The 17,594-nt window shown below is 42.8% G+C and overlaps 1 protein-coding gene across 4 annotated transcripts in view; it reads right to left on the bottom strand.

The window, feature by feature from the left end:
* The window catches only part of TRIP10 (thyroid hormone receptor interactor 10), a 1,409,323-nt gene that overhangs the window by 670,236 nt on the left and 721,493 nt on the right, over positions 1-17,594 (bottom strand). For all 4 annotated transcript variants that reach the window (XM_044084721.1, XM_044084722.1, XR_006366390.1 and 1 more), the window contains exon 3: positions 931-987. In XM_044084721.1, coding sequence (XP_043940656.1) covers positions 931-987 — 57 coding nt within the window. The remainder of the gene's footprint in view (positions 1-930; positions 988-17,594) is intronic.

Raw genomic sequence — 17,594 nt, forward strand, 5'->3', positions numbered from 1 at the left:
TCGGACATCGGTTAGTGCAAGAAAAAAGGATCCCCAACAGGGTACTTAGCCTTTGACGTTTTCAGCTGTAATTCAAACTCTGGTAGCAACCGACCGGCACACTTGCGAACTGCTTCTGCTATGGGCTCCACGGCAATAAAGACTGATGTAATGGCATCGGCTGCCTTCCTTTATAGCACCGACGTCAGGCAGCAAGCGACAGCAGCTGACGCAAAAAAACACGGACTCTGGTATTCAGGCCAGCGGAGGGCTACCACAGGTGATGACTGCAACTGTGAAACACGAAGAACATCAAGGATGTCATCAAGAAATTCACCTTGACAAGGAAGCTCTCGAGTGGCAAATATTGGCATAAGTAAAGAGAACACTTAATAAAAGATTATGATCAGTGACCCAATCACATTTTTTAGTGTGTGGAGCTGTATTTTCCCCACATACAACATTACACGAAAAGAAAAGTACACAAGCACAAACTGTTTTACCAGCTTTCAAAACCTTTCAAAGGCAGTAAAACAGCAGTCGAACACAGAAGACAGAAATAAAATGCTCCTCTATAGATGTAATAGCTTTAAAAGGTGTTAAACATTTTGTTTTGCCAGACTTTAACTTCTAACAGCTTTTAAAATCTGGCTCATCTTCTGTTGTTCTTCATCATCTGGTAATGTCTACTGTTAAACCCTAGTATGACATCAGAAAGGTGCTTAACAAGCTAGTTTTCAGAGCATAATTTTGGCGCTCCATTCGCTATGAGTTTATTCTCCTCTGTTACACTCTGCTTGTGGAAATACTGAACTTGTAAATATAAATTGATCTCCTAAAATGAGCTGTTACCAGTTTTTCCACTACAATGGGGACAGTTTTTACAGTGCACTCCCCAGTAATTAAAACCCAAACAAATATGCAGATATCAGAATTAAACAAAATGCGTACTTCATTTCTGGATCTTCTCTAGAAATGCGCTTTGGACTGTATTTCTTCACCAAATTCCTGTAATAGGAAAATAAAATAAAACATTCATTAGAGACTAGAAAAAAAGAAGCAGACAAGCTGAAAATAAATACTTCAAAAGTGTTAATATCAGTGCTGCAAGTAAAAGTACTTATGTAGTAACAGCATGACAGGAACACAGCAATCATCTCACTCCACCCATGCTATCAGCAGCTGAAATTGTGTGCGTGAACATCGGTGAAAAGCCATGTGTGTGTTGACTTGGGTACAAGTCAAATACAGTGATTCAGCAAGGCAGCAGGTAAACAAATGAAAAAATGTATACATATTCGAGTGATCTGCTGACAGAGAATCCTGGCACCTAATGAATATTAGTCAGTGTATAACCTGGTAGGTGTTAATGAACCTCTGTATGCTTACACTGCTCTATGCACAGCATGCTGAAAACTAATGAGCACGTCTGCCTATACACTACTTCAGCATATAGGCTGCAATCCAAAACTAAGTGTAGTACATGCAAATAACAACCATATCAATACATCGCTCAATGTGGGTAACATGGCTCTGAACATCTTTTCTCAAGAATCTGGGACAAGGCCCAAAAATAATGCAGGACAGAGGCTTGAAATCAGAGAAAGATTTTGAATACTGCTGTTGTACACGAAGAAAGTGACCAGAATAATATATTCTGCATTAGCATGTACTTTCTAAAGGATATGAAGTCTAAAATGCAAATGACTGGTCATTATTTAGTGACTACAATTCTCAATGACTTAGAAAACCACAATTTTTTTTTAAAAGAAACAGACCAAAATATGAGACAAAAATCAGGGAAATTCTGCAAAATCAGGGACAGTTCAGAGCTACAGAGAATAAAACCAGTTTCAGTTTCGACATTTTATGAAGACCAAAATGCTGCCATGTTGTCTTTCCGCTACCGTTTTTCTGTTTGCTAGTGTCCTGTTCCATCATCACCCGTGGCAGAAGAATGTCTTTCTTAAGCTTGTTCCTTGATGTCAGTGTAATATATCTCAGTGTAATATATCTCACAGAAGTAACTTTGAGTCATAAACAAGTCATGCATACAAGTTAGAGCAGTAACTGATGCATTACACATTAACCACTGTACACTATCGCCCATCTCCAGGGCAGGGTAATGCTGAAGATGGACTTTGTAGAAGCTCAGTTAGCTGTTAAAGGAAAAAAAAAACATATAAACTTTATTTCTGATACTTACAGGAATCGTGTTATGGCCACTTTAGCCTCTTTGCATTCTTCTTTTCATCCCCACCCCTAAATTTTAAGGAATGCCAGTGTTTCTGGCAGGTCAGTGGTGTCAGATGGGAATGCTCAAACAAGAGGCTTTGTACTACACGTGGCATAAAACCATAAACAAAGCTAATGAGCTAATGTCTAACTTCTCATTGTCATTCTGAATATTTAAACAAAAAAAAAAAAAGACGCACACTCGCCCCGTAAAAGCAAGAGAGAAAATTCAAATTCAATAATATGTATTTAATTAAAAAAAAAAAAAAAGAAAAAGAAAAAAGTATGCATTTAATTAGATGCTCAAATGAAAAGTAATTTTTTCCATTTGGCAGAACACACTGTCTTGCAAACTCTCAAATGTGAGCAAGAAATGTCTCCCTCTGAGAAATATGAAAAATGTGATGATCCTAGTTTGCTAACACTACTTTACGACAGAAGGCTCCCAACTGCCTCTCCACAAGGAATATGTACATAAGAAATGATACAGTGCAATGGCACCATTAAAATGGGGCAACAAATTTTTAAAAGGCTTTGCAAAGCAACTGTGTTTCCACAAAGATACCTCAAGTTGTCAGAATAATTTATGCACACAGTGGGTAGTGGGGCCCCAGCTAACACTGCTGAGTTAAGATGCAATTTCTAAAATGCCAGAGATGTGGGCTTTCAACCCACGGCAACACTCACAAAACCTCATCTTATTAAAAGCACCCCTGGTATGACAGCTGATTCAGGACACGGGCTCTGAAGACTTTAGACAAAAGTATCACAGCATCAAAGAATGCACCTCTCTATCTCAGACAGTACCAGCTTAATTTTCACCAAAAAGTGTGTGTTTGTGGGGGGGGGGGGGTTATGCAGTTGGCCACTATAACCAGACTCTGCATTGCACTTGGGGGAGATACTTGAACAACCAAAATGTCAAACATATTCTAGTCAATGATTATATGAACACACTAGTCAGAACATTTACAGGTGAAGACTCAGATCCACTCCAAGCCATAAAACTCTTCTCAACTTGTGCAGAAATTCCATGAATGCCTTGAACACACCAGCTTAACGTATTTATAGTACGTACATCTGGTGAGCCGATGCTTTTGTAACAATGGTTTGCCTATAATTTCAAAAGTGAGAAAAGCAGCCAGATTTCCTTTGTACTGCCATTTTGTTTCTGTTTTAATGAGTTACTTCTGTAGTCGACAGTTTGATTCCCTCCATTTCCTTAAGGTATAACTCTCACAGCCAAGTCATTTAAATTAGACATCGCTCTCAGGCAGAATCTGGAAAGGTCCAGGAGGCTCAGCATTTGACCCTGGATCACAAAACAAAGTAAGTAAATAATATATCAGTATTTCAGCCTTGGCTTAAACATACCACAGCTCCATCACGTACAACAGCATCCCACCTGTATAAACACTGAGCTGCTATACCATGGACAGCTTCTCTCATGCCGTACTTGTCCATACACCTAACAACCACCTCCACAATGCTTTCTCAACAAGAAGAGAGAGAGTCTAAATTATAAAAACTAAACTGACCATCTCAAAGCCTTATCCATATTCTTGGTACCATACAGGCTTCAGAGCAGCAGTCTCTGCCTCACGTACACAGCCTCACCAAAACAAGTCCTCTCAGTTCTACTGAACATCCATAAGTCCAGTAGTGGCATAAACACCCACTCAAGATGTGATGAAGAGAGATACTGCCAGCCCAGATACATGGAATTTTGTAAATAATTATGTCATTGATGAATATGAAAATTATTTATATAAGATGCTTGTGTTATAAATCTATTAGAACTGTATTTAATGTGTATATCAAACTGCTTGTACAGACGCGTGTGTTGAAAAGGTATATGTAAAATGCTTGTGTTTAAAATGTAACCACAGTGTGCCCTACTGGAAGAGAACAGAAATGTACATGCACTATCGTAACTGTTTAAATGTATATATTTTAACAGTGGAAACTGGGATACAGAAGATGAACTTCAGTCCAGCAAACTTCAGAAAAATAAATTACTTTATGGCTAGGCCATAAAGGAAAGTATATTTCAGTTTTCAATACAGCAAGAGATACAATGTCTGTACTAGGAAGCCTTCTGTATTGTCTTTAGGGTGAACTAATTACTTCTTTTGAAAGCAAGAAGGAATGCAATTGTTTTAGGACTTACGATCTGAGGGGAATCCCTTGTGAGTGTATTTTTTGGCCTGGGGACTAGAAGTCGAGGACAAGAAATGATGTCATTGTGCAAGCTATCCCAGTAGTAATATTTGAGATATTAATTTGAGAAGTTTCTTAGTGAGACAGAGCATTCTGTATTCTGTCTTGGACCCGACAATAACTAGAAGATCCAGTCACTACATCTGCCTTGCTCTATTAGTAAGTTCTTGGGTTATAGTAATTCATTAGATTCAGTCAGAAATATAGTGAAGTCTAGTTTAGATATTTTTCTTTGAGACTGTCCTGCAATGTTATTTTAAATATGTCCTGTGGTTTTGAACCCTGATGTCACTGTATCTAATATATATATATATATATATATATATATATATATATATATATATATATATATATATATATATATATATATATATATATATATATATATATATATATACATATACATATACATATTCAGTATTGTCTTGTTCTTTTATCATTTATTATTAAATATATTTAAACCTTTCATTGTGGCTGATCTGTGAAGAGATATTTAAGTTTTGAGAGTACTTGCATATTTATTTGGCGACACTGTTTGGGCTACTCCTAGTAGCCTTGCTCTTGTTCAAACTACCATTTGTATTAGTATTAATATTACATAGTAAGATTGGACACCCTTTGTTAAGGGTTCTAAAGTAGCTGATGAGGAGCGACTGGTGGCAGTAATAACTACCTTACAGTCTGGGCAGAAGGGGGCATAGCTAGTAAACCTGTGCCAGCCTTTTCCAGGTGTGCTTGTGTGTCTGTGTAAATTAAACCACAGTGTGTGTCAGCTACTGGGGCAGGGGACACAAAGCACTGGTTAGACAGAGTATGTTGGATGTCTTGGCTTGGTCACAGCTGAGATTTCAACTCTATAGCTGTGCCAGTGGGGAGTCTTATTGGAGATCTGGTGGAAGAGGGAGAAACCAGCCCCGGACTGACTGCGGTCTCGATGTGTTCTTAAGGGAAACTGCAACTGATGTAAAGAGCTGCATCTGGAAATAATGTGCGTGTACCTGTCATCCTCCCAGTGTATGCCCCCCACTGTTACCAGAGGTGAGGATTGAAACTCCTTGATTACTGGTCTAGTGATGGGGTGTCACACAAAGAGACCTTAATCTCTTCTACAATACGTTGGGTTTGTTTCACAGAGAATAACACTTCCTTGGAATAGACTTCTCCACATAAGACAAATTAAAAACAAATGGAGGTGTAAGCTGCAGTTACTGACAGCGGGGAAGACGTCTAAATACTGTAAAGCAGTCAGACGTCTTGTATTAATGTCCTTCGATAATTATCGATTAAAAGGAGCATTTGCTTGTCAATTGTAGTTGAGCTTTGAGCCTGATCCGGAAATCATCTAGGGTGTTGACTTGTTTTGTTCTATGATCTGGTTCCAGGTAGCTGGTACAATTTTTGCTAATAACCTCTCCATGAAGGTGATCTTGAAAGGGGTCCAGGTTAGCTGCAGTGTTCCACTGAAAACCACAGAAGCTAGACAATCACTTGAACGAAGTAAGCTGTTCTGGTAGTAACTGTTACTTAGAAGTTTAAAGAAAGAACGTTTTCAACAGGAATGTCACCCTGCTGGCTATTAATCATTTTTTAAGCATACTGCATTAATGTCCACAAGGGGGGAGGGGGCTAGTGAGATAAAGAATATTAACTTTTTAGTAAACTAAAGCAATTTGAAACTATTGTGGGATTGTACCAAATGAAGAGCAAGACCACACTGATGTCTTGGTTGCAGCATATGTACAGAAATGGCACGTCTCACCTCGTATGAATTTTTTTAGAAATTATATAAACAAATTTCAGCTGGTTAAATCTGTGGTATAAACCTAAGACTCAATCAAAGGTAAGGCCGAAAGATCTCTAATGGGTCGTTGTGATGACCGTGCCCTGGCCCAGCAATCAAGGAGCCTCAATCCTCACCACTAACACCAGCGAGGTTGTGTCATGGGAGAGAAAAAGATAACTAATACACAGAGTAAAGTACAATTTCCCTTAAGTGCACACAGAGATCACAGTCAGTCTGGGGCTGGTTGCTCCTTTGCTCACCAGGTCCCCAATAATACTCCCCACTGGCACAGCTATAGGGTCCAAGTCTCAGCCTATCTGGGCAAGCTAGAACCTCCAGTACCCTCTCTGTCCAACCAGTGCTTTGTGTCCCTGCCAAAGAGCTGACACAATACACACACTCTGAGATAAGTATTTATACAACTTCACAGATACGCCTGGGAAAGGCTGACAGAAATTCTCGAGCTGTGCCCCTTTACCCAGACCGTACGGTAGCAATCCCTGCCACCACCCAGTTAATAATATCAGCTACTAAAAGGCCCTTAAAAGGGGTGTCCAATTATTACTGTGCAATATTATAATCCAATGGTAGTATGACTAACAGTCAAGGCTTACTTTAGAGTGGCCTATAACAATAACCTCTATAAATATGCAATGTACTCTACAGCTTATCTCTACACAAACCAGCCACAGGTAGAAGGTTTTAAAAATATTTAATAATAAATAATTAAAACACAAGACAAAACTACTACACCACAGAGATATCTAGGAGTTCAGAGATCACACAGAAACTTAAAATAATACAGTAGAACAGGTCTAATTTCAAAGAAAACGCTGAGAGAAGAAAGGAGCCACTTTGGAGACTAAGTATTTTTCCTCTGTTTATTTGCTAAGTTTTTCTGCATAGCCGCCTATTTTGAGCATTTTCTGGCTTGTTAAATTTGATTTCTGCATTAGTAACTGTATTTAGAGCACAACCTAGAGCTGTTTACTGAATTTCCTGTTTGCACTTATTTTTAAAATCGTTTTTTTTCTCAAAACTTGCATTTTATCTGTCTTTGGCCTAGCACTCTTGTGTGGGGTCATTTACTGCACTGTTATAACTTGTTGATACTTGTTAACCTCTGCTATCTCTGAAAAAAACAAAAACAAAAAAAATCTTGCTTTTTCCCCACTTTTCTGAGATTTAAAAAAGTTCAGTTACAGGCTTGCTGTTCTTGAACTGTTTGTAAGTTTCTGTGAGGCCATTTTTTGCTTGGGCTAAAGGAAAGTCTCTCTGTTGATCAGTGGCAGTGAAAAACATTGAGCAGCCTGCCTGCCCCTGTGGGAGTGGTTACTGACTTGAAACTGTAGTTTTATTGGCCATTTTGGGTCAATTCCAAAACTCCTTCATCTTCCTCTCTTAAAACCCTCTTTTGCGCGGTTTTGCGTGTTTTTGAGCATAGCGCAACAACGGGCAGCGCCGCCTAATTGGGTTTAAACTATTCCTGGCACCACAAAGTCTGCTCTTCACTTTTTCCCTTAGAACTACTCTATCTCTCAATTTAAATACCATATTCTCATTCTAAGGCCCTTCACTGGTCCAATTAAGTAATCCTACAAGTTAGCACTATTAAACCATAAGCACTACTTACTCTTATACTCTCTACGATTACCCTGTCGTCTATTGGTCCGTCTTAAATTCAGTTTCCCTGTTACTCCAGCATGTCCAAAGGTCAGTCAATGGTTTCCTCTCCAGTCCAGCTGGTGAATCTGGGAATTTTGAGGCAATGTTACAACTGTCTCATGTACACGGACAACCCTCTCCTCCTCCAAACAGGTTCAAATATATGTGAGAGATGCAACTATTTAGCCAAACTGGAGGCTGAGCTCTCTCATCTCAAAACTGGTGTAACCAGTCAGGAGGAGAAGGTAACCTCACACAACACAATTCCAGTATCACATAGTCCCCACCACATCAGCGAACCAAACACATAAATACACAAAAACATACTAGGAGGCTCTAAATAAAAATCTACCTAAGCAACAGAGACCTCCAAAGCAGACATCCAAGCAAACGCTACCTCAAAACAAAACACACACAACACATAACCCACAAAGTCAGTGTGCCAAGCAGCCACAACCCTTAAGGCTGAATAACACACCTGATACTCTTGTTATAGGTGACTCTATTGTCAGACACACTGACGTCCCGCTCACCAGGCTGAATAAAGAGAAGGTCACGGTGAGCTGCCTGTCGGGTGCTAGGATCCGACACATAACGCAAGCACTCAGGTCACTCCAAAGCAAATAAAAATATGACTCAGTCATTGTACATGCTGGTGTGAATGACCTGAGACGTACCTCCCTGGACTACATGAAAACAGACAGAGGAGCTCTCTGATCATGCAGCCCAGGCTGGTATGACCCTGACCTTGAGCAGCATCTTACCCTCACCCAGAATGATGCCACAGTATAAAGACAAAATTATCGATTTTAACAATTGGCTAAAATTTTGGTGTCATTCAAAAGGGATCCAGTGTCTGTCAGCCTGGGATGACATGCTCGACAAGCCACGTTGCTTCGCTAGGGACGGCTTGCACCTGTCACCACTGGGCTTTCCGATATTGGCAAAGGCTCTTGCCACCCCCATAGTGCCTTTTTTAGGCATGGCTCAAAAGTCAAACCCACCCCCATAGACAGCACAAGGAACAAGAAACTAAGGGTAATGCTGCTAAATGCCAGAAGTCTTAACCTCAAGATGCACGCACTCGAAGCTCTCCTCAGTATGGAGAACATAGATATCTGTGCAGTGACAGAAACCTGGTTCAAGGCTCCAGAGAGCACCCCAGCACTACCAGGCTATACCTCGTATCATGCTTTTCGGCCCCAAAACCTGGACCGAACCACAAAAGGAGGGGGAGTTTCCATATTTATCAAGGATATCCACACCTCCAGGTTAGTGGCATTGCACGGAGACCATCCATGTGCAACTAACAGTGGGCAAGACTGCTTTTCAGTTTACAGCATCCTACAGACCACCCTCTCAAAGTCAGGAATCCCATTCGGCCTTCCTGAAAACATTGGAGAACATGAAGATCTCTCCGAACACCATTATATTGGGCGACTTCAACTACCCAAACATTGACTGGGAGCACTACTCAAGCCCCAGCACCTTAGCCCAAAGATTCCTGGAAATTATAAACTCAAATGCTATGGAACAACTAGTCACCACTCCCACAAGAGGGGACAACATACTAGACCTGATCATTACCAACATGGGGACTCTATGCTCCACACCAGAAGTATATCCCTCATTGGTAACATCAGACCATAAATTAATTTCACTGGATGTCCACATCCCGACCCCACCCCCAGCCCAGAAAACCACAGTGAAAAACTTCTCAAAAGCGAACTTATCACTTCTCAAAACCGAAGTGGAATCCTTCAAGGCCCCAAGGCCAGTGGAAACTACAGCCTAAAAGTACAGTTTTGTACCTACCATAAATGTAGATGTTCGAGTGCTGATACAGCTGCAGTCATAACAGATGGGTTCTCCTGCCGTCAGGCGGGTCCTCGGTCGGCCGAATTCCAAAGTCTAGGTCCGGCGTCGGTTGTCGTCGCTTTCTTTCCTGACGTCAGTGCGACAGGGGTACATAAGACACAGCCGACGCCATTTTCTTCAGTCTTTCTTGCCCCAGATGTCAGGTGCCCCCAGAAAGAAGGCAATATATATATATATATATATATATATATATATATATATATATATATATATATGTATAGAATATATAATCATGCAATGCAATATAATCAAAAATCAGTAGTTGCAAGCAAATACACCATAGAAGGATAACCCAATCAGGTTGTAAGATGAGGAGTTAGCCACTAGGTCTGTACCCAGAGGGGAAGGAGGGAGGGAAACCTGGACTGCAGCTGTATTAGCACTCGAACATCTACATTTATGGTAGGTACAAAACTGTACTATGTTCATCGTGCATACAGCTGCAGTCATAACAGATGGGTAGAATCCCAAAGCTACGCACAGGGTGGTAGGCACTAGGTGGAACTGGGAGGAGCCAGAATGCCCTGCAACACAGCAGTGGCAAAGCCTGCTCTAGTTTTGGAGTATAAAGGTAGGTGGTAGTGTTTAGTGAAGGTATGCACAGAACTCCAAGTGGCTGCCTCCAAAATATCTTTGGTAGGGACTCCTCTGAGGAAGGCTGCAGAGGTAGCTGTGGCCCTTGTGGAGTGGGATCTGATGCCTGTAGGTACAGATTTACCATGAAAGGAGTAACAAAACCGTATGCAGTGGCCTATCCATTTTGAAATTGTCTGTTTGGAAATTGGCTTTCCTTGAGCTCCTACAGCATAGGACACAAAGAGTTGTTCTGATTTCCTGAAAGGCTTTGTTCTATCCAAATAGTAATGTAGCTGTCTATGTATGTCCAAGGAATGTAGCAGCCTTTCCCCTTTGTTTTGAGGATTGGGGTAAAAAGTAGGTAAGTGTATGGCCTGATTTAAAGCTACCCTGGATACTACCTTAGGCATAAATGACGGGTTGGTTCGTAGGGAAACCCTGTCCTGATGGAAGATGAGAAAGGGCTGCACAGCCACGAGGGCTTGTAGTTCCGAGACCCTACGAGCTGAGGTAATAGCCAGAAGGAAAGCTGTTTTCCAGGACAAATATTGCAAATCTGTTGAGGCAGCTGGTTCAAAGGGAGGCAATGTTAATTTTTCTAAAATGTAATTAAGATCCCAGGCTGGTATTGGTCATTTCCTTGGAGGTCTTGTATTCTTAGCCCCTCTGAGGAACTGCCTTAAGAGTGGGTGAGAGAATAAGGGTGGATCAGTGTTGTATTCTGCAGAAATGGCTGAGGCATGGATTTTGATGGAGGAAAATGAAGGTCCACTGTTCAACAGCTCAGCTAGATACTGTAATATCTGAGGCAAATTCAGTTTTCTAGGATCCTGGCCCTTTTTCTCATTCCAAGTGCAAAACCGTTTCCATTTTGCGGAGTAAGCTTTTCTAGTAGATGGCCTTCTGGCCTCCAAAATGACATCCTGCACCTCCTTGGAGAGTAGGGTCTGTTGTGGTGTTAAGGAATTTTCCATGCAGCCAGATTGAGTGTTTTCAGCTGACTGTGAAGAGTTTTGTAGCTGTGCTGAGTCAGGAGAAGAGGCATTAGAGGTAGGGTCTAGGGAGGAGAATGTGTTAGGCTCCTCAGGAGTGGGTACCAGTGTTGTCTTGGCCAGTCTGGAGCAATCAGTATCATCTTTGGTCTGTCTGTTCTTGCTTTCAAGAGCACCTTGGGCAGTAGAGGCAAAGGTGGGAAGGCGTAAACTGTCCGTGCTGTCCAACTGAAAGAAAGGGCGTCCACTCTCCAGGCCTTTGGATGAAATGTCCTTGAGCAGAATTTTGTCAATTGAGGATTCCTGTGGGAGGCAAAGAGATCTACATCTGGCCTTCCCCACGCTTGGATTATCTTTGTAAACACTTGAGGATGCAACTTCCATTCGTGCGGGTCTGTCATATTTCTGCTTAGATTGTCTGCCAGCGTGTTTTCCAAACCTGGCAGGTACTGTGCTTGAAGCTCGACTTGCCATTCCAGAGCCATGTTCCAAAGTGACATGGCCAGCCTGCACAGGGGGTATGAATGTGTTCCTCCTTGTTTGTTTTATGTACCACATTACTGTGGTGTTGTCTGTTCTTATCAATAATTGTCCTGGATGCAGGAGGTCCTTGAAAGCTGTAATTGCATTTATCACTGCTAGAATTTCCTTTTGATTGATGTGAAGGTGCTTTTCCTTTTGGGACCATTTGCCCTGAATGCACCTGTCTGTCATGTGTGCCCCCCAGGCGTAGTCTGAGTGATGACTTGATTTGCTGGAGGCTTGCAAAATGGTAGACCTGTGTTTGTTTGGCATGCTTGGGCCCACCGCAGAAATTCCTTTTGCAAACATGGGATTAGTGGTATTGTTGTTTCCAAACTGTGGCTGTGTTGAGACCATAGGTTTTTTAGGTACCATTGAAGTTTCCTCATATGCAACTTTGCACATGGGATTAGAAGAATGCAAGATGCCATGAAGCCCAGAGCCTGCAGGATTTTCCTTGCAGTTAGCCTGGTACAATTTGCTAGCATCTTGAAGTACTGAGTTAGTTGCCCCTGTTTTTCTGGCATAGGATAGGCCATCTGGGTGCTTGTGTCCAAGTTGGCACCCAGGAAAATTATTTTCTGAGATGGTGTTAGCCTGGATTTCTCTTTGTTGACTGTGTATCCCAGAGAATTCAATAACCGTGTTACATAAGCCAGATGTTCCAAAAGTATGTGTTTGCTGTCCGCTTGGATCAGGCAATCGTCCAAATAAGGGTAAATTTGTATCCCTTGAAGTCTGCAGTAGGCAATTACTGATGCCAGGCATTTCGTGAATACTCTGGGCGCAGTAGATAAGCCAAAGGGCAATGCAGAGAATTGATAGTGGATTGAACCTGCAAGAAATCTGAGGTATCTTCTGCAGCTTTGTCTGATTGGGACATGCAGGTATGCCTCCTTGAGGTCCAATGTTACCAGCCAAGACTCCTTGCCCAGCATGGGAAGAAGCTGCTGTAAGGTGAGCATCTTGAATTTTGGTACGAGTAGAAATGTGTTTAGGATGGAGAAGTCCAAAATGGGTTTCCAATCGGTTCCCTTCCTTGGTACCAGGAATAGTCTGGAATAAAAACCTTGACCTTGTTCGTGAGTAGGTACCTCTTGAATAGCTTTCATGTCCATGAGCTTTGAAATTTGTATTTGAGCCTCTGCCCTTTGATTGTGTGGCAGGTTTGGCATGCCTCTCATTTTTGGAAGAGTGTGAAAATGAAATCTGTAGCCTCTGTTTATAATGTCCAGGATCCATTTGTCTTTTGTGACAATATGCCAATTTTTTGAAAATAATGCCAGCTTTCCTCCCAAGGGTGCTGCCACCTGAGCCTTGCTTGGCATGCAAAGGGGAAAGTCATTGGGTTTGTTTCCTGTATTGTTGTGCACTGTCTTCGCCACCTCTTGGTGTTAGAGATTGCCATTGTCTGCCTCTATATGATCCTTGAGATTGTCCTCTGCCCCTTGTGCGCCTGTATGTACCTCTTTGGGGCTTGTCCGTGGCTGGAAAGGACCAGTTTTTTGAAGGCCAATTTCTGCTAAAACGTGGTGGTTGTACCTGTAGAAAAGCTTTGACAGTTTGCATAGATTTAGCTTTTTCTTCCATTTTCCGTAGTATCTCCTCAGCATTAGTACCAAATAATACATCCTTTTGTAAAGGAGCATCTAGAAGTTTAGCTTTAACATGATCAGGCAAGGTTTGTTCCCTAAGCCAGGCATGTCTACGAATGACTGATCCTGTAACAGCAGCTCTACTTGAGGCCTCTAGAGCATCATAGCCACATTGTAAGGTGTGTTTACCCACTTGTTCTGCACTATGCATCATATCCTGCAACTCCTTCAAATCTGGTTGTTCAGGTTGTGACATTTTATTCCTTAATTGTGGTAACAGAAACTGCTGATATTTAAGCATATGGAACTGACAATTTAAGGCCCTCATGGCTAGGGTGGCCAAGGTATATACCTTTTTTCCCCACCTTTCTAAGGATCTATACTCTCTCTCGGAAGGTAATGGATTCTTAGCAGTAGAGGCCTTCATTCCCTTGGGGCCTTGAGAAATTGTTTCAGGGTCAGCATTATGGCTTTTGTAAAGAAATTGGTGTGAGTTAGGAACTCTGTAGTACCTATCAGGCTTGACTGGGGCAGGAGGCAGGGAATCCGGATTAAGGCAAGCCTCCGAGTAAACATCATCAAGTATGTCCAAGACAGGAGGTATCGCCAGAGGTCTGTGCTGAGGTAGCAAAAGAAATTCCCTAAGCCTTTTCTTGGAATCTGAAAAATCTTGACCTTCCCTCAAGGTATGCAAGGTTTCCCCGAAAGAAAAATCCTCTGGGGGGGATACAGAAGGAATGGACTGCTCTGCATCAGAATCTTCAAAAGGGGAGTACGAGTGTTCCTCTTCATCAGAATGCTCTGAAATAATGGAACCCTGGTCAGAAGGGGGAGAATCTTCCTCCACTCTGGGTCTCTTGTCCGGAGGGGGTTGGGAACCCCTGATAAGAGTAATTAAATCCTCAGCCATTTTGAGCATCTGCTTTTTAGGCATGGGGCCTGGAGATGGGCCCTGTGCAACAGGCCTCTTGGAATGCATGGCTGATTTAGATTTAGTAAAGGCCTTTATGGAAAAGGAAGATGAAGGTCTGAAGACACCATGGGTGGAAGTGGACCTGTCCACATTAAGTGGTTCAACACTCACAGTGGCTTCGGTAGCTGTAGTCAGGGTATGGGCCGAGGAACCTGTGGTCTCGGTTACAGAAGACACCGCCAGAGAAGTGTCGTCGGTAGTCAGGGGCTGCGTAGGCGCCTTGCTGAGAACCGGACCACGTGTAGCCGGTTTTGGCGTGGTGTCGGTGGAGACCGCGGACCTCACGTGTCGGTCTTTGTCCTTGCGTTTTTTGGACAAAACAGTAGTCGGAGTCTCCGACGACATTTTATAATCAAAAGCTGTACCAAAAAAGTGCTGGGCGAACTCCGCCCGACGCTTAATAGTGCGTTTATTGAAAGTAGCACAAAAGCGACAGCCCGAGACGTTGTGGTCTGGGCCTAAACAAGGTATACAGAGGGAATGGAAATCCTTATGCGGTATTTGCTTCCCACAAGAAATACAATTGTTAACTTTGTCTGACATCGGTCTGAGGCAAGAAAAGTTTCCCCAACGGGGTACTTAGCTTTAAAGAAGACTTCGGTTTCCAAATTTTCGTAATTTCAGGAGCTGTTCGACCGGCACTTGCGAACTGCTTCTGCTTCGGGCACCGCGCGGCAAAAAAGACTGAAGAAAATGGCGTCGGCTGTGTCTTATGTACCCCTGTCGCACTCATGTCAGGAAAGAAAGCGACGACAACCGACGCCGGACCTAGACTTTGGAATTCGGCCGACCGAGGACCCGCCTGATGGCAGGAGAACCCATCTGTTATGACTGCAGCTGTATGCACGATGAACATCTGCAGAATCCTATGTAAATGCATTCTACAGACATCTCCAGGAATGCATGGATCATGCTATCCCAAACAAGACCCAATCATCCAAAGGCAGGCGTCCAGTCTGGTGGACCCCTGCCATAAATAAACTGTACAACAGAAGGAGGAAGCTACTACATGACAGATCAAAATCCCTAATAGGGAAGGCATCTCTGATCAGTACAAGCAAAAAATTACGATCCCTCATAAAATCCTCCAAGGCCAGCTTCGAGAGAAAAATTGCACAGGGCACCAAAGACAATCATAAGGCTTTTTTCAGTTATGTTAGAAACCTGGGATGCAACTCCCAGACTTGTTCTGAGTTGATTCTAAACGACAAAAAATACACTGAACCCACAGACATCGCCAATATCCTGGCAGACAGGTTCAGTGCAAACTTCTCCACCCTCCCCCCCAAAAGAGCAAGTATCTATCCCGGCAGAGGGCTGCCTCCCAAACATCTCAGATGCTCAGGTGAAGGCTGCCCTCTCCAAAGCAAAAAACACTGCTTCCATGGGACCAGATGGCGTCCCAGGTTGCGTCCTACATGAACTACAAGAGGAACTAATCCCTCAAATAAAACAGCTATACAATCTCAGCCTCACTACAGGATATGTGCCTACAGAATGGCGTACAGCAACAGTGATCCCACTCCACAAAGGTGGAGCCTCTACGGACCCTGGAAACTATCGCCCCATAAGCCTGACTAGCTTAGTCTGCAAGACTACGGAGAGGATCATCATGGAGCTCATAAACAAAGACATTGGGGACCTACAGACACTAGATCCTACCCAGTTCGGCTTTGTCAAGGGCAGATCCTGCCTTTTGAACCTGGTTGACTTCTTTGAAACAGTCACCAAAGCCATAGATGAAGGGAAGGTAGTGCACACAGCCTATCTGGACCTTGCAAAGGCATTTGACACAATACCCCACTCGGGCATCATAGATTAGCTATCCAGCTTAAATATAAACCCCTATGTCACAAGATGGGTCGCAAACTGGCTCAAAGACAGAACCCACAGAGTGAGAGTTGCTGGAGCCATGTCAGACTCGAAAACGGTCACAAGTGGTGTCCCACAAGGTTCTGTCCTGGGACCACTATTGTTCGGTATATACTTTTCCGAGGTACAGGCAAACGTGGGAGGACTATGGCTCACCAAGTTCGCAGACGACTGCAAACTGGGCGCCATAATCAACTCTCCAGCTGACACAAACATCCTTCAAAAAGGTCTCACAGAGACAGATAACTGGTGCCAGCACCACGGTTTAAAGCTAAATGCCAAAAAATGTATAGTCATACCCTTTGGCAAAAACAATGTGCCCACAAATTACCACATAGGTGGAAACCCATTAAGTACAGAGAAAGTTATTAGGGACCTGGGGACCCAAGTTGATAGCAATCTCTCCTTTGAAAACCACATTGCCAAAGTGGTTAGAAAGACCTTCTACATAGCCCACCTCATCACGAAGGGTTTCACATCTAGATCAAGAGAGGTAATCGTGCCCTTTATTCATCCCTCATCAGGCCCATCATAGAATACAATGCCCCTTTTGGGATGTACCTTACCCGACACCTGCAGCAATTAGAAAGACCCCAAAAGTATCTCACCAAGAGGATCAAGGGTCTCAAACAGATGCCATATGCTGCTCTGTTAAAAAAACTCCAGCTCTACTCAGTTGCATACCGCCTACTTCGAGGCGATCTATGCCTGACATACAAAGCTATGTCAAATCCAGAATTAATGGACATGCTCCACCTCAGTAAATCTAAATCCCTTAGAGCCACACGCTCGAGGGACTTTAACCTCAGCACAGAAATAAATAGAACTTGCTGGAGGGACAGGTTCATAACCCAGAGGCTCCCTTCGCTCTGGAATAGAATTCCAGTTCATGTGAGGCAGAGCACCTCACTGAATCTCTTCAAGAAGAATCTCGATAAGTGGATGGGGGATCGTAGGTTTGTCCCAGGGATTACTCCTGTGTCACTATTAGACAGAGGCACAGTAAACTAAACCTTAAAAAGGGCACAGAATACTCAAATCAAGGGGTGGCGTAAGCCATTCAGAATCGGGCTAGGCTTATAATTGCCCCAGGGCAGATAGCCTAGTATGAACCTAAGAAAAATACCTAAATAATCTTTACTAGCTTTAACTATTCCTACAAGAAATCACAGTGCTAGAAACTTACATGTGAGCTTAGGCAGAGTGCTGAGTTAGACGTCCAAGATCAAAATGCTCTCAGTCTCTCACTGAACAATAGTTTTTAAAACACTAACCAACAGCTCTGCAGAGGCCCTCCCAAATGA

This window comes from Protopterus annectens, chromosome 9.part0, assembly GCF_019279795.1.
Source record: "Protopterus annectens isolate FY-2018-M chromosome 9.part0, PAN1.0, whole genome shotgun sequence".
NCBI lineage: Eukaryota > Metazoa > Chordata > Ceratodontiformes > Protopteridae > Protopterus > Protopterus annectens.